The sequence below is a fragment of the Babylonia areolata genome, chromosome 26 (assembly GCF_041734735.1).
Source record: "Babylonia areolata isolate BAREFJ2019XMU chromosome 26, ASM4173473v1, whole genome shotgun sequence".
NCBI classification, from domain to species: domain Eukaryota; kingdom Metazoa; phylum Mollusca; class Gastropoda; order Neogastropoda; family Buccinidae; genus Babylonia; species Babylonia areolata.
Window position 1 is genome coordinate 33,288,561 of NC_134901.1, and position 24,168 is coordinate 33,312,728.

A 24,168-nucleotide genomic window follows, 5' to 3' on the forward strand; every position below is an offset into this window, starting at 1 on the left:
CGGACGACAGAAGTCACCAAATTTTTAGCAGGCCCCGGTGTGGGCTATTTTCTTGGCACTCGGCCAACGCAGTCTGATGAGAACTGAATCAAGTGACCGTGTGAGAGGGGTGGAGACTGAGGGGGCGTGGCCTCACATCCATATTATCACTTGCAGAAGTCAATGCATTATGTATCTATTTCTTTTTCAGTTTTTTTTATATTGTGGTTGTTCTAGTATGATTTTGTGTGTGCAGATATCCATTTGTCCAGAAAATATGATATTTTAGTGCAAATTACCTGACTAATGTTTGTAATGAACAAGTTGAATATGTGACAAAAAACAAAACACTGATTTCAAAACAACAGCATGTCACTAAAAATATATAAAATGGGAAGACATCATGTGTTTTGTATTCTTTATTCATTTTCCTTTCAGAAAATATATACTTGTATGGGTCTTTCTCCAATAACAAAGAGCACAGAATTTTTTGAAAATGTATACCCGTTTTTTGTGAAAAAACCCTGGCAAATAGAATTCACTTAAATCTTATTTTCCTGGCAGCGAAAGGGTTAATGAATATGTGCAGTCATAGACAAGAAACCAGATACACACACAAAATACACACTACATAAAGGACATGCCAAACGTACTAAAGGGGAAAAAATGCATTAAGGAGAGAAAAGACTATCTTTTCCCATCAGAAAGTTTACAGTATTATAAAGTTTTTTTATTTGAGCATGCATGTTTGTTTCTTAACATTCAAGTTGATATTTTTATAATCTAATTTCATTATTGACATTTCTTTTGGTTCCCCTGGTTGGCTTGTATGGGGGAGGGGGGGTTGTTCTTTTTTGTGTCCAGATTCTTGCTTTTTTCATTCGAATGTGTGAGGGGTTTGTTTGTTTTTGTCTCTTTCTGTAAGCAAACCTTTCTTTTATATTGAAGCTTTTCTGAAGCTTACATGTCTGCTCCCAAATCCTCCCCAAAAATACGCACAAGTTTATTTTATTCATATGGTTTTCAGCAGTTCCTTTCAGTTTTCTGAATTCATTTCTTACATGTTTGTTCTTTGACTGTTTAAGAGGGTTTTTTTATGTTTGGTCATGGAAGGTATAATTGCTTTATGGCAGAATCATAACTTAGGAGACTGATTTTTTTTTTTTTTTTTTTACTACTCTGTCTAGAGCTCTTGTGTTCAAATTCTATGATGAGAGGGAAACATCAGGTTAGTTCAAAAATGGCTCAAGTACCAGACCTGTAATGTTAAAGCCATTTAGAACTATTGTTAAAGCCATTTAGAATTACCCCCAGGATCTCAGCGTATGTAAGGGTTGTGATTGGCTGGCTTGTGTCATGGCAGTGTCAAGATGGTGGCACACAGTACAGTCAGGCCATTGCAGACTGACATGACTGCTAAGAGACAGTCAAGACAACTCAGCAAGCACAAGAGGTTGCATAGTCCTGTCCTTCCCCCCATGTTTTCCCCCCACATATGTTTGGCCTGAGCTCGCAGCAACCATCAGTGTGAATCAAAAACTGATGTAATTACAGTGGACCCTGGTGAAGTGTGTGTGGTGCCAGGGCTTGATGCCAGGAACTACTGTGAAAATTTGGAGTGTGATCCTATCAGTCAAAAACGTGTGTGCAATTGTTCATCTCTCATTGTAAATTATAACAACTGATGCACATGCTTCTGTTTTATTTACAGTGTCTGATCTGGGAGGCATATGTCATGATATACTGTTGAGTGTCATTGCATTAATCGGGAATAGCTCCTACGATCAGTCTTGTCTTTTGTAAATAAACCAAATTCTTATTTCCAGTGTGTGTGTATGTGTGTTCGAGTGTGGTTTGCTGTTAGGTTGATGTTAAACCTGAAGATGATGTTAAACCAAATATTTTTTTATTCAAATGTACTATATATTTTAATCCAAATCTTTTTTCATTAACAGATAATGAAATTGAAAATGTAATGGTGAAAAGGAAACAGAATGAATTTTTAGTGGTGGTTCTTCTTGTAATCATCTGCTATAGTAGTTAATGTAACTAGATGTTCATCCATAATTTCTTCAATCAAAATGAAAATGCACACAATGACCTTTCGGAATATTGGTAAGACCTATGGACACAGATCGTTTTCTTTTCAATCGCCAAAGACGAGGAACAAACTCCCTGATAACCTCCGTCATTCTGATTCCCTCGCATCTTTTAAATCTCGTCTCAAAACTCACCTTTTCCCTCAGCAATAAGTTCAATTGTGGCAGGTCCACTTCCTTTTCGTTAGGTGTGCTTGACTATGTGTGTATACATATGTATGTGTACATAACTACATGCATGTATATGAATGTGTATTGTGTGTGCGTGTGTTTATGTAAGTTTGTGCCTGCCTATGTGTGCGTATGTGTTAGGGTAGCTGTTAGATACACATGTATGTTAAAATGTATGTATGCAGTGTGTGCGTGCGTGCGTGCGTGTGTGTGTGTGGTCACATTTTGGTGTGTGTATGTAACATAGATATAATGTTTTATGTTATCAAAAGCGTTTTTGTAAAGCACCAAGAGCAGATTTCTGGATAGTGTGCTATATAAGTATCCATTATTATTATTATTATTATTATTAATATTGCATGGAAAGGTCAACGATAAAAATGTTACTGATGTCATCAGTAAATCAGCTCTCCTCAATCCATGGATTTCCCCCCCTAAAAATGAATAGAATGGAGTCCATTGACTCATTTCTTTCTTTCAAATTAATTTTACACAGAATACTCACTGCAGAGTTACACAGAATGGTCATACTTTGGAATCCACGTACAGCTGCCAAATTGGTTGATAAAAAAAAAAAGGTTATACATGAGAAACCCCATTCCCAGCCATACAGTGGTATGTGGGAGTTACAGCCCATGAACACAGGAGTAGAGGAAAGGAGATAATACTCGTATCAAATCAGGTTTAGCAGCAAACCATCAACATGTCCCCAAGTCACCATAGATCAATGAGGTGAAAATATGCTATGAAGTTGAATGGAAAAACAATCAGGAAAGCAAATGCAGCACACTTTACAAATTTACCTCTCTAGCCTGATAGTATGGAAGTATAAATGACAGTGGTGTCAACTGGCTGATATCTATAGGCATGCCTGCAAATCAGCATGCCAGATGACTCAAACTCTGGGAGTCCAGAGTGGCATGATTAAAAGTACTACCTCCAGAGCTAAAAAGTACATGCACTTAACAGGCACTGCCTTGTATATGTAAGTATTGAGGGAAATGAGCAAGTCAACAGACTTGCTGGTAGTGCAATCGGCAGTCCACAGCTAGGAAGATCTGAAGTTGCTGGGTATGTTGAGAATCATGAACAAGGCCATCACATCTCAGAAATACTTGGCTGAAGAAAGAAGCTGGCTGCATTCATGTGTGTGTTTGTAATTCTGTGTATGAGTGTGGGTAGTGGGAGTGAGTGTGGCTGTGTAAAGTATGCAGGTGCTTTAAGAGTCAGTGGAATGTGCATACTTGTATGGTGACCTTTGTGTGTCTGCACATTATACAGCCAAAGACACTTAACGAATCACCAGAAACATTCAAAATTGCATCCAGATTTCTTTACATCCGACATGCTGGTTATAACAAATTTCTATCAGATTGCTTTGATATATCCCGTGTGTCCTCTCTCTCTCTCACACACACACTCATGTGCACGCCTGCATACATGGGCAGTATACAATCCTAATTAATCACTAAACTAATGTGCCACTATACTGCTTTTTTTCCGTGTATTTATCCCACAAAACAATCCATGGCAATGAAACCAACAAGTGCAATAATTTTGGACATTGCTCATTGCTTCTTTTAGAGTGCGAGTACAACTATTGTATAGGTCTTGCAGTACCTGCAGGCATGACATCCATGTCCCTTTTTTCCTTTTTTTTTTTTTTTTTTTTTTTTTGTTGTTGTTGTTGTTGTTGTTTTGTTTAAATAACAACAACTACAAAACAAAACAAACAATAACAAAAAAAACACTTTTTTTAAAGGGACATAAATGTTATCACGCACGATGTGATAGGATCGCCTCCCTTGGACAATCTGGGCGAGAACGCCAAACCGGATGTTTGACGCTGGTGAATATTTATGTCCGTGGTGTACCACACAAGACGAGGTGAGTCCACAAGTAATTCAAAGTTTCAGTTTTGAGTCGGGTCATTGTGACAATGACATTTTATATGCATTGTTATGAGAGTTTAGCATGTTCAACCGTGGAAACAAACAATATCACAGATTCGGTTCCTACCCATCTTGAGTGAGATTTTCGTGAGAATTTAGTTTCGATTTATCATTCTTTTTCCACAAGGCTAATTTCAGTCAGCTGGCTGATCTGATTTCACTGAAGTCAGTGCTGATAACATATGTTAATGACATGATAGAAGATATTGGAAAATTTTGTGGGGAAAAGTGTCTGGTCTTTGAACTTTAGCCATGTTTGAACTTGAAGAGAAACTGATTGGACTTGGTGGAAAATGTTTCTTGTATGTTTTTACTGCGAAGAAATCATGTTTAAAACTTTGATAATATCATGCACCAGTATGTGTGAACTGATGAATAACAGAAAACTGAAAAGAAAAAGTCTACAGGTCCAGGTACAATATTTGCTTTTCCATGTAGATATATAAATAATATATTAAAGGTATATTTTCCACCCGTACTTTCGTTTTGGTCTGAACACCTTGATTGTGAAACTGTAGTTTACCCAGTTTGAAGAAGCAGCCTATTATTTCATGATTGAGAAAGCACAGAGAAGAGTAACAAAGTGAAAACCAGGGATTACAAAGGTATTCTTGTAAAGACACAATGGAATAACAGTAACACACAGTCCCATTACTAAAATGAAGAATAGAGGTGACTGATGTTTAGAAAGGCGGTCAAGATGTAACTTTAGATAATGTAAAAATATAATTTCTTCAAATTAGTTCAGAATGACAAAAAATGGTGGTGCACTAACTTTAGAAAATTCTCCTTTTGATTATTATAACAGATTTTTTTCCTGGATGGAACACATTGCATGCAAACTAAAAGAATGCACAAAGTACCACACCCAAGGTCTTACTCTTATTCAATAATTGATGTTAATTTTTACTAAATAGATGGCAATGAAAGAAATGCTGTTTGAATGTGATGATTTTCTTAATATATATATATTTTTTTTTAAATCTGAGTACATGACCTGAAGCCATTGAACTTTGAAGAGGAAAAAAATCATACAAAGATATGGGATGTAGAAAACCTTATGGAATCTTAGTCATCCCAATTTTTAACTAAACTGTATTTGTAAGTGACAGGTGCAGTGGTCAAATCATCAGAGCACTATATGTCAGCTAGAAACAGCGCTCTCCAGATGGAAGAAGCGAACATTTATTGGGATTCATGCTGCTTGTATCATTGAAGAGTTCTGTTCCTTGGACAGCCATCCATCTCTTCTGTCTACATCAGACAAATAAAAAAGCTGGCTGGAGATGGCTTGTTGCCAGTGTGAACACTTACCGCCAGCATACATGGTGGGAAAGTGCTAAATGATGTGTGCACAATTTTCAGCCAGTTGCTGGCAGCTGCTGGCAGCAACTGGCAGGGTTTAGTGTGAAGGTAGCCTCATGCTTTCTCACATCCAACCTTGTTTTGTGATCAGTTCCTTTCTTTTGAGTTCATTCCTAAACTCAAAACTCAAGTTGCTGGTCAAAATCACACCAGTCTTGCTTATCATTGCATGCATTGTGTTGCTTTGCAGCTTGCAAGTAGCCAACATTGGATGTGCAAGGACAGTCAGTTCTTGACAGGCCCTCCACAGTAGTGGCCCCCTGTTGGTGATGATGGCAGTGATCCCTCAGACTGGCGATGGTGGCATAAACATATTCTTTATTGACAACGATAAGTCAGAGCAAAATGGCATGCAGTACATCACCCCTTAAAACCTGGTTAAGAATTAGAGGATTACAAACAGAAGTCAGCTAGCCCAGCCTGGGAGGCAGAGTGAAGAATGGAGTCAACCAATAATCCTAGCTCCCAATACACCCAGAAACCAACAGAGACAGGGATGGGTTTAGCTTCTACCATAAACCCAGCAGGTGACATACCCAACAAGTCCCTCCCTGCCTCAGTTGTGTGAAGAGGCAACAACAACTTGGTCAAACATTGGCGTGGTCCTCTCTTGTCATACCATATACCCCAGATGGCAAATTCTGAATTTTATTTTTTATAATATTTGAATAAGAAATGGAAATATTTCTTATGTTCCACCCCTCTTGAAGTCTTTCCATTCAAGGTTTAAATAAAATAAAAAAAAGATGAACCAGAATTGTACTGTTAAAACAATGAGAGACCTTTAGCCTGCATAGGTAAAGATACTTTCTTAAACTTTTCAAGTTAGGCATATGTTTTTCCTTCACTTGGACTTGGGGTATGAATACAATGCACTTTTTATATTGGTACTGTAGTGTTGATGGAGAATAAAGAGGCACGCAGGGAATGCCATTATGTTGAAAGGCTAAGATATTTACACCTTGCTCCGAAATTGATTTTTTTTTTTTTTTTTTCAGACTTTCAGATTCATCTCAAAATGAACCTGTAATCTTCACAGAAGATAAGGTCAGGATGCAGCTAAACCCATCAAGAGCTGAACCAAGTGATGGCACAGACATCACAGACATGATCTGATGCTCCAGAATCTGAAATCTTGGTTCCAGTTGTTGAGCGCCAAAACTTGCAAACCGTTCTGGCAGAGTCTGAGGAAGAAATGGATCAGAATGAAGAAGAGCTCAGACTTTCACCCATGGAGGAGGAAGAAGAGCTCACACTATCAGCAGTGGAAGAAGAGGAAGAGGAGAGGCTTGCACAAACATTGACTTTGCTCCAGACAGACCATTCCAGCTCTGAGGTTACAAAGATGGCTCAAGTAAATGGTATGTTCCTTCAGTCCTGTTTATCTTGCTTTGTAATTATTGCTCAAGAAATCACTTTTCTATGTCATTTGTTACTCTGCTTCTGGTACTTGCTGATTGTTCACATGCACATCCTGTATATCATGATATGTATAGTGTTGAGCTCTGTCATAGTGTCAGCATTCGTTTGCAGTCAACAAAAGCTAACAGCATATTCCGTTTGAGGTCTGACCGGAGTCTTTACTAGCCTATAACTTGATAAAACCATTTTTAAGAAAATAAAAGTCCTCTTGATCAGTCCAGTCATTTCATTATCTTTATTTAGTTCAACAGCAACAAAAAAGTTATAGGAATTGAAGGATAATAAGTGTCAAATATGACACCAAGATCATTTTTTCTTCACATTTATGAATACACCATTATCATTATTTACCAACATGGAGTAATCATTACAACTGTACAAGCATTATCATTTCCAGTATTCAGCACAAATATTATTAAAGCACAGGTTGTACTCCTTTGCCAGTTAATGAGTTATGTCTATTTGCAAGGTCGAAAGTTCCCTAGCTTAGCAGGCAAATTCCACACATTCAAGATTATCTTGTGAATGGACTTTGGGATTGGTAATATCTGTATCTTTTATTTCAGAATACTTTTTATTTCATTTTAAATCAAGCAGTCAGTTATGTGTGCTGAGTAATGGATTTGCAGTTGTGCCCCACTGAGCACTGATATGTACATGAAGCACATACACCTGTATGAGGGCATGCACACATTCATTGAATATTATATTATATATCACTGAAAATTACTGTTGTTGGTAAATGGAAAATCATTTTACAGGAAGTAGGTTCTTTGTTTAAATATACTTATGTGTCCTCATTATGTCACCTGCAGTCTCCCACCTTCTCCTGTCCCCTCATGGCAGTTCCGTCTGAGACATTTAGTTCAGAATCCGGCACATCATGATGTCGGAGGGTGAGAAATCAAAACGAGCACAATCTCACTGTTTGACCAGTACTCTAAACTGTGCCCGCTGTGTCTGCAAGTGTCTGTCTGGAAGCATGCTTAGCGAGAGAATAGCGCAGCTGCCACCTCCCACAAACCACATAGTGTTATTTGCAGAGCACCAGAGTCTGATATATAGATAGATATATATATATATACACACACACATACACACATATATATATAGAGAGAGATATATATATATATGTGTGTGTGTGTGTGTGTTTTGAGAGACAGATGTTTGTGTGTGTGTTCATCTTCAGTTTAACGTCTTTCCACTTGAAGTGATATTAGACGGGAAAAAAAGAGAGAGAGAGAGAGAGAAATATTTTCATGTCTTTAGATCCCAGTGGAAAGTTAATAATGGACTGCATACTACCTGCTTTGTGTATGTGAAGTTTGGAACCACATCATTAGACACACGTGTCAATAAGTACGAACAGCCATGACAAAAGGAGAGAGACACAGAGAGAGGGGGATAGGAGGAGGGAGGCGGATGATGGAGACAGATTTATAAATCATATGCACATCGCACATATCGCCGCATGTCATGCCATAGACCCTGACAGCAATGATACATAGATACGTACATCATCACACATACAAGCTGTTTTGCATATGTGTTTTCTTCTTTATGATGACTGACAAAGACGGAAACAATGACACCAACATTTAGACGCATAAGAGAGGAACGGAACGGAATGGTTTATTCACATATAGGCCTCAGCCCCGCGTGAAGGGGATCACATGAACATTGTGCAAACAAGTATAAATATGGATAACAAAACATATAATCATATTCATTTCACGAAATAGCAATTTCTCTATGTTTGAAAGCCTTATACAAAAACAAAGAAAAATCACGAACTTCCTTACTATTGCTTGACAACATAAGTAGACTTAATCTAAACAGGGAGGGGTGTTTGTAATATTTTGGTTTTATAAACATTTCACGAATATTTGTTAGTGCCGGGCAACAAAGGACAAAATGTACCTCATTTTCTTGGGATTCATTACACAATGGACAGACTAACTCCTTTTCACTAAATGATTTGTACCTTGAGCGATGCGTTGTCAATTCAGATATTCCTAATCTAAACTTCGTTATAATAAATTTCAAGTGTCTATCTATATCTAGCAGCAAATAATGTTTTAAATCCTGTACACTGCAGAACGTTCTATACATATCAAATCTATTGCTAGTGTGAATGTGATTATACCACGTTTGCCATCTGCAATCGATCAGCCTTTGGCGGAAAACAGATACAAAACCATTAACACAACCAACGCCCTGTTCCATCCACACAAAGCCAAATCCATATTCAAACAAACAAAGACGAACCTAAGTTACCCAGTTTTTCTTTCCCTTATTATCTAAATCATACAACATTTTATAAGCCTTAAACGGTATTCTGTTATCTTCCATTCGTACAATTTTAAGCCAGTAGCGAATACAGTTCACAATAGAGTTTATATATATTGGATAACGATTTGTTTCACCATAAACAAGGTCATTTGGCGTTCGCATATCGACTCCTAAAAATTTCTTTAAAGCCATTAAATGAACTGATTCACAATGAAAAACAGAATTATCAAGCCCCCATAACTCAGATCCATATTGCACTATTGGTTGTATTTGGCAGTCAAAAAGCTTAATGAATAAATGAAATGAATTATTGTTTAACGTATATAATCTTTTCATAGCACATATCAGAGCACCTTTTGCTTTACTTGCAAGTTCCTTGCAAGCAGCACCAAAACTTAAGCGTGTTGAAAATATAATTCCTAAATATTTATATACATTAACAACAGGTAATGTAGCACCATCATAAAACCACCGTTCTCTTACACTTAATATCCACCTTTCCGAAATACTGTGATGTTACTTTTAGACATATTTACCTTTAGCTGAAGAGATGTTGTTGCACGCTGTAGACTATTTAATTGTGTTTGTAGGCCTATAACTGTCTCTGAAATCAAAATGACATCATCGGCTAACAAAAGAATAAATAATTCAAAAGCATCAAGTGAAAGCATAGCGCCATGCCTACCATTATTAATTACTTCTATTGCTAATTCGTTTATGAATAAAGAAAAAAGAACTGGGCTGCATGCATCACCTTGTTTAACCCCAGAAGTACATGTTATGTAATCTGTCAGTTTGGCACCACATCGGACTCTAGCTTTAACCTCATCAGACATACTTTTGATACACCTATATAATTTACCTGTTATACCATTCTTTAAGAGAACTGGCCAAAGGAGATTTCTATTTATGGAATCAAAAGCCTTTTCAAAATCTATAAATGCTACATATAATTTACGATTGTATGAAAATTGTTTTTGAACTAGAGCTAGCAAGGTGTACATGTGGTCGATTGTTGAGTATCCCGTCTTAAACCCTGCTTGACATTCACCTGTAATATTATTTTCTTCCACCCACTCCTGTAATCTATTATTAATTATTATTCCGAATAACTTACTACTCACATTAGTCAAAGAAATTCCTCTATAATTATTGGGGTCACTAATATCGCCTTTTTTAAAAATAGGTTGAATTACAGATTCAGCCCAGCTATCTGGATATATACCATGATCAAAAATTCTATTAAGCATTCTAAAGAAAAAGTGCACAACCTGATCATTTGCGTTCTTAAATAGTTCGGCAATGATACCATCAGGACCTGCCGCTTTTCGACTTTTTAATTTTCTAAAAGCAAGTAATATTTCTTCTTTAGAAATTGGACGATTAACATATCCTTCTAATTCAACATCAGGTGTCTCATCATTCTGAATACCATTTGTATCTTTTTCTAATAAGGCTTGAAAATGCTGAAACCACGTGTCAACTGAAATGGTATTTCTAGGCTGTTTTCTTTTAAACGATGATCCACGAACAGCATCCCAAAATTCTTTTTGATTATTGACTGTCATTATAAGTTTATCTAACATAGACCTATTATACTGTTTCTTCTTTCTTCTGAGTAGATATTTATATTCACGTCTAGTAATTACATATTCTGTATTATCTTGAACCTTTAATGTATGACGACATCTTCGTAACAGTCTCCTAGTTTTCCGTTTAAAAAGTTCACATTCCTGATCAAACCAGTCATTCTTCTTCTTAACACTGTTGAAAGACACACGTTTTTTCATACATTCTGCACTCTCTCTGATACACTCATTGAACATTCCAAGAGCGTTATTAACATCAATATCAATTAAATTAATTGCTACGTCTATTTTCATTCGCTTATCTTCATTACATAGAGTAGTGGTATACACATCAGCATATTCATCATTCCATACAAATTTATCTGTAACACAACGTTTTTCTTGTATATTAACATCACAGAAGTTTTCATTTGGAACAGCAACTCGCATTCTCACAGGCAAATGGTCAGAATCAATACGTTCAATAACAGATAGTTCACATGAATCATATAATAATGTAAACAGTTCATTTGATAATATAAAGTAATCGATAACACTGCTTCCGGAGTCAGACATGTATGTATAGAAACCTTCTAGGTCACCTTTACACATGCCATTTAAAATGTTCAAACCTAAAGCAGTACACATATTCAGTAGTAATTTTCCATAATTATTCAGATTACAGTCATTCGAAGAACGAAAAGTATTAAGAGATTGTCTTTTGTGTTGTACATTAAACATATCTTCTACGGAATAATCTGGAGACATATTTGAAGTTCTGCTATTTAGGTCACCACTTAGAATAACATAAACTTCTTTCTCTAACAATAAATCAGTCAAACATTCTTCAAGAGCACTAATTCCATTGTCAATATCAAAATAAACATAAAAAGGAGAACCTTCCGTGGTATGTATGAACATACATAGAGAACATCTTTATCAAGTCCAAATAGCTGTTTATCAGTCAACAGAGCACAAACATTTATATATATCGTGTCAATATGTTTAACATAAGAAAGAAACTCATTTCTTACCAAACAAAGTAATCCACCTGATCGTCTCCCTTGTTTAGTGAATTTTACGGCTGGTTTACTAAAGACTGAATACCCTGTAAATACATCAAACTGACAATCTTCCACAAACGTTTCTACTAAACAAACGAAATCAAATCCACAAACAAACGAAATAAAATCAGGATTGACAATTTTAGGCAGCAAACCATGTACATTCCACAACAAAAAGGAGAAGGGTTTATTTACATTTCCACGCAACACATCCTGCACGTGCTCGTTTGTGTTGTCAGCCGATTGCTCGGCTTCGCTGACCTGACCTACATGACCGGGTTCGTGTGTGTCACTGACAATTGTGACAGGTGAACATACACACGGTGTGCGGTTATTTTTGTTCCCTTCCCCAGCAGGAGAGAAACATTTCACTGGCCGGCCATCTTCCTACCTGGATTCCTGTAAGGTATCCTGGTTGCCAGGAAAAAACTTCTTGCCATCGATTAGGAGGTGGTCATAGACCATTGTGGCCCTTTTCCCCTCATTTCTGGCCTTCTTCAGATGAGGGGAAAGCTTGCGCCTTACCTCCCTAACTCGATAGGAGAAATCCTCCCCCACAAACACATTAGTGCCCTGCAGTTTCTTCTTGGCTTTCAGTATCTGTACCTTGTCTTTGTAGAAACAACACTTTGCTATGATAGGGGAGTCTGGCCTACCATTCAGACGATGGACCCGGTCCAGTTCAACATGTTGACTCATGTCCAGTTTGTCAGTCAAAAGGTCTTGCACCTTTCCCTCACACTGGTCATTTGTCTCGTTTTGACCTCTGCTTATTCCATAAAATATCAAATTGTTCCGTTTAGACCTGCCCTCCAGATCATCAGTTTTCTGTCTAACTGATCAATTCTAGACATAAGTTCAGAATTTGTCCTGACTAGGCCCTCGTTTTCTTTTCTGAGTACCTTGACTTCTTCCCTCAGATCTTTTATTCCATCAGACAGTGTGCCACATGGTTCAGTGAGTTCTTTCATAGACTGTTCCATACCACAGACTGTACTGTTCATATCACTAAACTTACTGTCTAATGACTGCAGCATGTCGATGACGTCAGCAAGGGTAGGTTGCTGTGAGGAGGAAGTTGTCTGCCCACTGCTGTCGGAGGTGGTGGTCCTGTCCGTGCTGGCCCTGCGTCTGCTGCTGCCCAGCCTGGTCTGCCTCATGCCGTCCGACTTGGGTCCAGGTCCGGGTCCAGGGTTCTGCTCCACATCCCCACACCTCAACAGCAAACTGCCCCAGAACAATAAAGTGAGGAGCAGGCCAAGGGTGACACCGTGCAATTTTGTCCGCGGTGTCAACATGGCGATGCGCAGACTTTTCTTCTCAGCGGCCCGCTTCATCATAAAGGAGATGAATACAGAGATAAAAGAGCCACATACCGCCCGAAAAGTAAGCAGTGCCGAAGGCATGGTACCTTATGTCAGTGCTGGCAAGAGATAACCTCAAATGACTGCATCTGTGCGACACAATTTACGAAATTAGCAGGACGTCGTGACCTGTGACCTGCTCGCTTCGAAGGTCAGTTCACGCCCCCCTGCATAAGAGAGGGAGAGAGAGATAGACTGACAGGGAAATAGACTGAAAAGAGATGACAGACATAGAGAGAGAGGGACACACACACACACACACACACACACACACACACACACACACACACGGGTGCCAAATACATATGTCATGCCACAGATCCGGACAGCAGTGATGCATGGATACATCATCATGCATACACATTTTTTTGCATGTGAGTTTTCTTTACCTGAAGACAAAGACAGCAACAATAATACACACGCAAAGACCCATGCAAGAGAGAAAGAGAAGCAGAGAGTGAAAGTCAGACAGAAAGAGAGTGAGTAAAAATGTATTCCAAAATATTTCCCACGGGCGCACATGGAAAAAAACAACAAAAGGGTCCAAGGTAATCAAGAAAGCATGAGCGCTCGCAAGAGAGAGAGAGAGAGAGAGATTGCTGTACACATTTTGAACAAACCATGCCAGAGACCCAGACAAATTGATACACACATCTGCATGCATAAAATGTTGTTTACAAAGACAACACCAACACTAAATGCATCACGTAACAAGAACAGGACAACAACAACAACAATAGCCTACTCGCGTAACAGTCACCATCATCCTTGTTTTCTCCAGCTGTACACTGTGCCATCACTTGGTACAATCAAACTTGCCAGTACTTCCAATTGTCTCATTGAGAATGTGAGGTCACACACACTTACCTCAGTTACAATACCTTTCCGGCAAAATTCACACTGTTGACTTGCTGACCCACGCTGTCTTTTCACTTCATAACATTTTAGCAACAGATTTGCCAACTGTACCTATGTATACAAATGACTAGTAAACTTTTAGCCTGACTTCAGATAAAAGATAGGCTAGAATTGGCTGTGATAGGCCTGACTTTAACCTGTTTCTTCATCTTCAGACTCAAAGTCCTTAAAGTCCTTCTCTCACTGACTTAGTCACTGTTCGATTGCTTGAGATATTTTTTCTTAATCTTATCACAAGCTTAAAACCCAAGCCATGCATGGTTCTAGATATCTAATCAAATATTTACAACAATAACAACTTACATAGATGTCAACTAACACATAGATACATACAAAGTTTAGACATCCATATATTGCTTTCATGTGATTATGCACATGATAAGATCTATCATCTACACACACAAACTCCTATTTATTGTCTCTGGTGAATGAAATTTGCGTCCACTAATATATCTATCTATCTATCTATATATATATGTGACCAAGCGCGCTATGCTTGCTCCAACACTATTCACGCACAAGCTACAGCAGACGACGTTTTCCCTCCTAACCCGCACACAGAATGTGTGATGTCACTCCGCTTACATCATTTTGTCCTCGCCAGATCACCTGCTGAAGGCTCGACCAGTGTCGCGTCGCGGTACGTCATTGGCTGAGAAGAAACTTGTGTTTCTGTTCCACCGTAATTAATTAATAACTCTTTTGTCAGATCAGTAAATTACAAGTATTATATACTGGCAGAATCATCGCAATTCCATCTTTAAGTCTGTTCCATTTATGTTTGCCTATGTTACACTGATTTAACGCAGTTTGTAATTTTCAGCGACGAGCTTGTTAAAACTGACCCTGTTCAGGTGACTTAAATTAAGATTATAAATTCATCTTAAATAACCAACACTTCATTTTATACTCATTATAAAGTAGGTGTTGAGCTCTTTCTTTTGCAACTTATCCGACGTAAATCGGTTCAGGAATCATTTAGAAATCTGTCTCTGAACACCTTTAAACAAACACAATTGTCATCAGATTCTCCGTGATTAGTGACGATCTGCTTGCAAGCACACGTGACGGCCTTTGCAGTCCACTAAACTTGCATAAATTGGCACAGTGAGGGATGAGTGGTCATTTCATACCTGGTCAGTCATCTGACCAGAGCCTGCTCTCTCTCTCTCTCTCTTGCTGCATAGAGCAGTGTGTTGTGTCGTGTGTGCCCCCACAACGGCTGACACCTCGCTACGTATTGCTGCACTGTCTTCTTCTTAGTCTTCTCATTATTACTTCTTCTCAGTCTTCTCTTCTTAGTTTTCTCTTATGTTCTTATAACTATTGTAAATAAAACAATAGAAAACCCCATTTGTGACTGGCCTCTATATGTTCCTGGCCTGTGCGTGGGATCTTGTCTATCCTTTCATTCAATCAATCATTTAGTTAAGTCTTTTGTGCCGTACCCTTGAATAACCACTCGGTACACGGCCACAATATATATATATATATATATATTTTTTTTTTTTTTTTTTTTTTAGAGAGAGAGAGAGAGAGAGATTGCAAGTAAATTAGGGATTCAAAAGCTCAAGATCAAAATTAATTCAGATTGCACTCTCTTTGTCTCTCTGTATCCATTCTCTCCCTGTTCCCCTCTCTCTTACTCATATGCACCGATAACCGATCTGCATGTAAGTGTGTGTGTGAGAGAGAGAGAGAGAGAGAGTGCGTGCTTGTGTGCGTGCGTGTGTGTGTGTCTGTTTCTCTGTGTGTGTGTGTCTGTGTGTACCCGAGCATGCATGTGTGTGCGCATGGGATCATAACTCTTTGTTCTGTGGCTGAGAAAACACGTTCTGTAACGAGGGTGCTACAATTGTCAGCTGTTCTGTCAAGAGAGTCTTGAGCAGTTGTTTGCTCCTCAGCCCCCACACTTTCCTCAACAAATTGTTGACAGTGGCATGTGTCTCCTCGCCTCCCTGTTCCCCTAACAGTGCCATTCCTGTTCCCCATCTTCTGATCCAGGGAGTGCAGTGCTGTTAAAACAGATGTTGCTTTGGAATCACTGCAATGTTGGGGAAGACTTGTCTGTAAAATGCCATGTAGATGTTGCTTTGGAATCACTGCAATGTTGGGGAAGACTTGTCTGTAAAATGCCATGTAGCTTTGGATTGATTTTTCTATGTCTTCAACCTCATCTTCACAGATGGCTCGTTAGTGTGATATGCGCTGATGCACATCTGAATAAAAAGAGTTCAGATGAGTAAATTTACCGCAGATAACTCTGGCCCTTTCCTGAATGTCCTTGTTTTTGGTGGCCTCAACAGTCTTGTCAATGACACTCTGACAGATACTTCTGTACACATCTTTCTTCAGATATTTGTTGCAGTGGTTTCCGACCAATGCCCTTGCGTGGTAAGTTTGGGGGCAGATCCTGTTTTCCTGCAGTCTTGTCCAGATTTGCAGCAATTGGCCCAGTTTGAATTGGCAATGAAGTCATTTTTGTTTTGTTTCTTTGATAACTTCTTTTTGTTTCTCAATCTTTTTCTGAAGCTGTTTGCTGTTCTTGCGTTTTGCTTGGCAGTTGAGATTTTTCAGATAACTCTGCTGCCCCCTGAGCTTCTTGATGTCCATGACATGTTTCTGAAATGGTGCAGAGAAGCTGTCAAATTGGGTACCGTCTCTATCACTGGCAACTGATTTTGCTAGCTGTTCATCCAAATTATGACATTGTTCTTCCAACAAGTCATGATGTTTCTTGACAATGCCCAGCAAGATATGAAGGTAGGGTGGTGTCACCTGCTCCAGGTCTATGTCTAATACTGGTTTTCTGACCACATTGTTGTACAACTGTGCATTTTTCTTGTTTTTTCCTGCACGGCGATACTTCCTGTAATCACTCTTGATTTGAGCGACTGACCTTAGTTTGATGTTTCCTTCATTGCATTCGGGGGGATGTTGGATCACTGATTTTGTTGCTGTACAGTACAGACATGGATGGATTCCCTGTGCACCTGACAAGCCATACAGTTTGGTCAAGAATTCATAATCCCCGAAGGCAAAAACGCGTGTTTGTTTGCCTCTCCACTGCATGGTCTCAAGTTCAGTGATTTGGTCTTTGTATGGACCTAGTAGCCTTCTCAGGTTCTCTGGAGTGTCTTTGCATTCAGCAATATTAAAGACGCTAGTATTGAACTTTGAATTGGCATTGACTAGGTTTGCTAATTGGAGCATCAGTTTGAATGACCCACCACCATGATCACTGCCAATCTTAATCCAAATTTCGTCCTCTGGAATGCTGCCATCATGCCATGACAGTTGACCTTGACTGTCATAATCATCCAGCAGTTTGGTGACATAATGTGGGACATTCTTGATTCCTGCACACGATGTTGGAACCAGCTCCATCTGCTTTGCATCCTTATTCCAGATTTCTAGAGTTCTCATCTGGCCTTCTACTCCTGCATGCTGTGCTTTCAGTTTTGCTGCTTTTTCTTTTCACTGGCGTAATGTACCCCAAGCCTTCTGTAGAGACATTTCAGCATTCTGTATTTTGTCAAACTGATGCCTAATATTGAATGCACTGCTGCACCTTCTTCTGCTGTTACAGACACTGGGCCACATCGGGCCTCACTAAGGACCAGTTGTTACCGTGCCTTGCATGCTGTCTTCAGTTCTGTGCCCTGTTGCTTGGCTGCATCTTGTTCCGTGTCTCCAGATACATTCAGCCGGATTTTGTTCATAACTTTTGCTCTCTTCTTTCTCAGTGGTGTTCGGGCCTGTGCTGATCTTTTCTGGGGTTTCGTTATTTTTTGGAAGATGAGTGGTTGTCCACCAGTTTGGCACTTGATGGTCATTCTATCTTTGGACTCTGACAGCTTAATGTAGGCACATTTTGTGAAATACCTTTCTTCTGGTTTCGTCAATGGTGCCTTCAGACGACTCAAAGGCCTCAGAATGTGATTTTTGAATAGAGACAGTGCTTTATCTACACCAGAGCGAACTCGCCAAAGTTTAGGTGCAACTTTAAAATGTTTAACTGGCGTTGAAGTAGAATCCAATGTGTCAGAAAAGGAAACGTCTTGAACAGGCTGGTGATCTGGTTGGGGGCTTGGTCTTAAACTGAAACTTTTTTTTTGTTTTTTCTCTGGTCGTCTGCCTTTGCTCTGCTGTTTAAAATGTGAACAAGCTGCACACTGGCTGGCTGGGACACTGGGGTCAAAGTGACACCACAAATATGACATTGTTTCAATATCTGCTGACGTGCAGGCTATTGTTGTGGATGTGTTTTCACGTTTTGGTAGAAATTGTATCTTTGTGAAACAAGAAGCACAGATTGAGTTTGAGTGCACTCTCTCCGTATCTTCCAACACATTCAAGCTGAAAAACGTGTTGATTTCTGAAGCAACACTGACACATGTTTTCTGTTGTTTGCTCCTATCTTTTTCTGATCTCTTGGACCTTCTCCCACACAGTCTGCATAAGGAATTTAAACGCTCTAAACGTTCAGATAGTGAATGATCACTTTGATCCATCTTGATGGAATCGGCCCCCCAAAATAAAACCGACACGAACAAAACAGATAATATCGACAAACAAGTATTTGTTGTTGAAACAACTACTACTTTCCACAAATTAGAATGACAGACAACTGCTTGTTGCTACAACTAATTGATTCTACGACTTATCTCCATTTATACAAAAGTAACGCTGATATACAATTATTTGCTACAACAGTAACGTATTTATTCTACTTCTTCATCCTTATTCCAAATGACATACAACCATCTGTTACTTCAACAACTTACACTACTTTATTATTATTATTTGTATTGTTATTATCATTAAATAATATACGGTCTCAGATTAAAGCCAAAGAGATATTATGCCCCCGGCCCCGGCCACCCCTCCCTCTCCCAAGCGTGTCAGCATCAACACTCACCAGTGCACCGCGGGTGAGAAAACTTGTGCACAGGATCTTCACTGGCTGGCTCAGTGAACCCCAGCACACATCAGTTACACACACTTGAAATAACAAGTAAAATCTTTACTCACAGACCTATATTTTGTCCCAAATTTTTCCAGCTTACACAAGACACATTAAACAACAAAATGTAGAAATATCTAGTCTCTGAAAACTTGATGTCAAAAATTAATCAGTTTTAACACCACTAAACACAGCATGCCCGCTCGATACACACACAACAGCACAGTGCGAAAGCGTGGGAAAGAAGCGGCGGGAAGGGAGAAAGAGGCCGTGAGTGGTACAAAGGTCTGGCACAAGCCAGCTTCAGTAGATTTGGAAGAGGGTAAACTGCCGTGCCCTCTCCCCTCCCACCACACACACAAAAAAGATTTTGATTTATTTCCGAATGGTACATAAAAAATATGAGAAGAGAACAAGTTCTGGTAAACTGATTTGGATGGCAGCACATTTGAAACTGAGAGAATGTGTATTGTGTTGAACAGTGCATATTAAATAGAGTGAACATTGTGTATTGATAGATCTGAATGCATGTATGTCTTCCACACAAGGATTTTGCAAGGCTGTTTTTCTGTGAAGGTAATTACATAGTAAACACCTTCACTTTTTTTCTTTTCTTTTCTTTAAAAAAAAAGTTTTTGTTGTGTTTGTTTTTGACACTGTTTACAGATGCTCAGATGATCATGGTTTGGGGTCTGAACCCCAGCACAACTGATGAGTCAGTCAAGTACTATTTTGAGAACACAAGGAAAAGTGGGGGAGGTCCAGTGGAGACAGTGGAGAGACTGAAAGAAAGCACAGCTCTTGTTTGCTTCATGAACACACAGGGTGGGTGATTCTAACTGGTCCACAATCTGATGTAGTGTGCAATTTTTGTGATGTGCATGATGGAAAATAAAACTTTACTTATTTTTTTTATGTACAGTTTTCAACATGGAGTTGTTTATTTACCACATGCACTGAACACAAGATACCTTACTGATGTGAACGTAATGTCTACTAATGCTTTAATTTAACAATGATATTTGTACAATGTTTTATAAGTTTGACACTGTGACAGTTTAACCAGTTCAGTGCCAAAGAGTTTAACCCTTACATTGCCAGCTATGTTCAAGCTGCTAACATCTGCTAGCTGGCTAAGTCAGCTGTACAGTACAGCTGAAAACCGGCTGTGCAGCAGAGCAGCCAGTGGGAATGTGGGGTACTCGTTTTTTTCACTGCCATGTTGCATGAAGTCTTCTCCGCTGTCACTGTCAGCAGCAAAATCATTTTCTGCCAATACTTGCAGTTTGCTGTCCCATATGGCATGGTCTAAAGTGAGACTGCTGGTTAAAATCTCAATCGGTTGAAGAGCTCGCCATCGTTTAAAGTAAGTTTTAAAAAAAAAGCTGCTGAAAATCACTCCAGACCGCACGAGAGTTGATTCAACAAGGAGAAGGATGTTTCCGGTACATGTGGCAGGAAGTGCCCACTAAGTTTGGCGTTATTTTTTGAAGAGTAGCGCAAGTTTGTTAACTCTAATGCACAAGTTGCCAACCGGCAACAGCAGCATTCTCCCTACAAGTTGCCGCACGGCGGTGCGGTGACTGTGGTGTTCTTGATGCAAGTCGCTGAGTAGCGACAACAGCGACCAAAGGGTTAAAAAAAAAAAAAAGTGCTCTCCCTTTTCCAGGGGATTTTTAGGATTCAGGGGTAATTGAATTAAAAAAAATTGCACAAAAATTACCGGAGTTACAGAACAAAAATAAAAGTTTTTGTGAAGGAAAAAAAATAGTGAATTCTAAATCTGGGCTTTTGTACCAAATATTTTGAACCAAGATCACTATTCAGGCATTTCAAAGTGAAGATGATAATTTTTATGCATTTTAGAGTCTATTTCCATCTTCAGAGAATGATACTCAAAAAGAAAACAATCAAAATACAGCTGGAAATGCATGTTTAATTACACACACTTAACCGTGACCCAACTAGTGCAGACTCCGACAGGGGTCTGACATTCCTGTCCTGTGCAAGCTACTATCCGCCTATGCGGAGAAACGAAAGTACTATGGCCGATAACCTCCTGGAAGTAGGTAACCTCCCCTTTGTCCCGCTAGCTAGCGCCCTCTTTTTCTGGCAGCCATCATGACTCCTGTTCCTGTGCTCTTCATACGGCTAAGTTTTTTTGTATTTTCTGCCTGCCTGTCGATTCTCTGGCGTTCTTGTTTGTTGTCAAATTATGTCTCCAACCAGGTCACATAATTATGTAGCTCGATTGGGGAATCGTGCTAAAATCAAGGCGCGATCGCAATCGATTCGCTGACACTCTGGGCCCTCTACTCCTGGCCCTCTCAACAACGCCAACCCACCGCCTCCTCCACTTCTTCCGCTCCCTCCGGTCGACTCCCGACCTCCACCACCTCCTACACCTCCTCTGGTGACTTCTAGAGGTTTGTTGCCACACACTCAGGTCAGTGTTGCCTTTAATGTCATTTTTATCGATCCACGAACGCACTCGACGCGATCCGCGTTTTCTCGGCCCTGCCAGTCGGCAGTGTACGAGTCGACCTCCTCTATCTCTTTACCCATACCCACAGTTGCACCAATGGAATGTGCCACAATCCCTTTGGGGAAACAACACCACACACACACACACACACACACAAAAAAAAAATGCTTGTTTTGGATCTGCACGCTAGACTGGGCCCTATGTGCGATGCGTCCGTGGTGGTGGCCGTGACATTGGATCACGCGACCCCCCACACAGCATGCCTCGACCGTCTCGGATCCATTGGCGACCGAGGCGCGTAGGGATGCCCTCCCCTGGTGTAGGGAGGAAGGTGGACCACTAGGGGACACGCTTGCCCATACGCGTGCACCCACCTCCTCGTCCCGAGCCAAGGGAGGCAACCCCTGCTTCGGCACCCTTGCCGGTGACCGCCGCAGTTATTTCCCTTGCACCGGCACTGCTCCTCGCCTATTGTGTGGGTGCGTGCATGGTCCCACCAAGCTATGACCCCATCTGCCAAACCACCGCTTGCTGCTGTTTCCCGTCCACTAATGGCGTCTCAGCAAGCTGCTCAACCAAACAATCTGCAACTCATCGCTAACTTGAGGCAGCAGTTATGCACCACTCTGCTTCCCGGTGCCACACCTTGCGCCTGCACCGCCCCTCGCCCACAGAGCAGGCATGTGCACGCCCCATTTGAACTTCGGCGGTGCTGGATTCTTCTGCCCCATTGCCTAACTCTGCTGTTACCCAGACTAATATCGGCACTTCCACGTTGGAGTGTCTCTTAATAACTCGATCCTGCCTCTCGGCAGTGCTCAGGCCGATCTTGTCTATCCCTTTATCCGTCAACACACAACAGCTGAATGTCGGTCCTCTCGCAGGAGCTATTCGCGGGAATGGACCGCCGTTCAGCTAAAGGGGGATGCACATCCCATGGCAAGCTGACGGACTTGTCACCCCCTCGTCCACGACGCCCATAACACTGGATTATGGCGCTGTCATGCCACATGCCCCAACTGTCTTGCGTCCAATGGCGACCGATTCGGGTTGGGATGCCCACAGCACTAAGGGACATTATAATTATTCCCCTTGCGGCCGTTTTCACCTGTGTCAGTTACGGTGGCATTGAACCACGGACTCTCACACGCAGCATGACACTTCTCCCTCTACAGCGAGGACATATCGCACCAGGGGATATGTGCTCTAAAGACACCACCCTTTTCGATGATTGTCGGTGCCAAGGGAGGCAACTCCGCATTTGTAACCTAGGCGGTTGAAGCTGTAGTTACTTTCGCCGACACAGCACGTCACTCCTGCCCCCCGTACTGTCCACCAACGATGTTTTCTTTCGATTACTCATTGGGTCCTGATGCCCAGTCATGGACTTTATACATCTTTGCATAGCAACTGCACCTTTCTTGCTGTTTCTCAGGCTATTGGCCTCTGAACTTTGGGGTTCTTCATCCCCCCACACTTGCACACAGTCCTCTGCAGGCAACCATCCCTATTACCATTCTCTTCCGGTTATACACAATAACAGGAAATAAATCACAATAATTCCCCTTCTATTCTTTTTGATTTCTTATCAAAAAAAAAAAAAATATATATATATATATATATATATATAATAAAATGAAAATAAAATAAAACAAAAAATATTGTGTTTATATATATATATATATATATATATATATATATATATATATATATATATATATACCATATCTTGCTACATTTAGACACATTTCTATTTACACTTATAGATGTATACTTATCCCTTGGTATACATATGTGTGTGCGCTTACGGGATAGGTTCATACGACTTTCATGTTAACATGTACAATTTTATTTCTATCTCTCTTCATAGACATCTATTCATTGAGATTCCCTACATAGCAATATAGACACACTTGCAATTGCATCATTCTGTTCACATGCCCAGATCTCTCTGTGTCTACATACTAGCACTATATTCATATGCGTATGTACATCTCTTATATATAGGTGCATACACAGATGCCTTCCCATGACGGATTATGCACACTTACCCATTTACTTGGGTATATCTGTGCACGCTACACGTTTGCTTACACAGCCGCTTATTTCTCGTGACTAGATCTCTTGTCATGTCATTGGCATATTCCTGACACCATCACTTTAGTTGATGTAAGTTTATAATCCCATTGCACATATATGTATTCATTTTCATAAATTCATCCCTACCTCGCTTTCGGAGGACGACTGCACTCACAGACAAAACTGCCTCATTCACACCTGAATGTATGCTCTTTCACATATCAGTAGTGGCTGGTCCTTAGGGACCCACACACACTCCCTTCCCACCCACAGGGCTAAGGATGCCCTCTCTTGGTGCATGGAGGGACAAGGCAACCCAACTCATTCGCCTGCAACAATCACCCACAGGGCTAGAGATGCCCTAACTTGGCACAAGGAGGGATGAGGCAGTCCAACTTAGAGGTGCCACTCCGGACATGCATGCCCTTCATTCTTTCCAAGTTT

The 24,168-nt window shown here is 40.2% G+C and overlaps 1 protein-coding gene across 1 annotated transcript in view; it reads left to right on the top strand.

Annotated features, from left to right (window-relative positions):
• The first annotated feature begins 4,071 nt into the window (after positions 1-4,071).
• LOC143300446 (uncharacterized) overlaps positions 4,072-24,168 on the top strand; it is a 38,555-nt gene continuing 18,458 nt past the window's right edge. Inside the window, exons 1-3 of the mRNA XM_076614120.1 lie at positions 4,072-4,136; positions 6,565-6,927; positions 19,827-19,985. Coding sequence (XP_076470235.1) covers positions 6,762-6,927; positions 19,827-19,985 — 325 coding nt within the window. The 5' untranslated portion in view covers positions 4,072-4,136; positions 6,565-6,761. The remainder of the gene's footprint in view (positions 4,137-6,564; positions 6,928-19,826; positions 19,986-24,168) is intronic.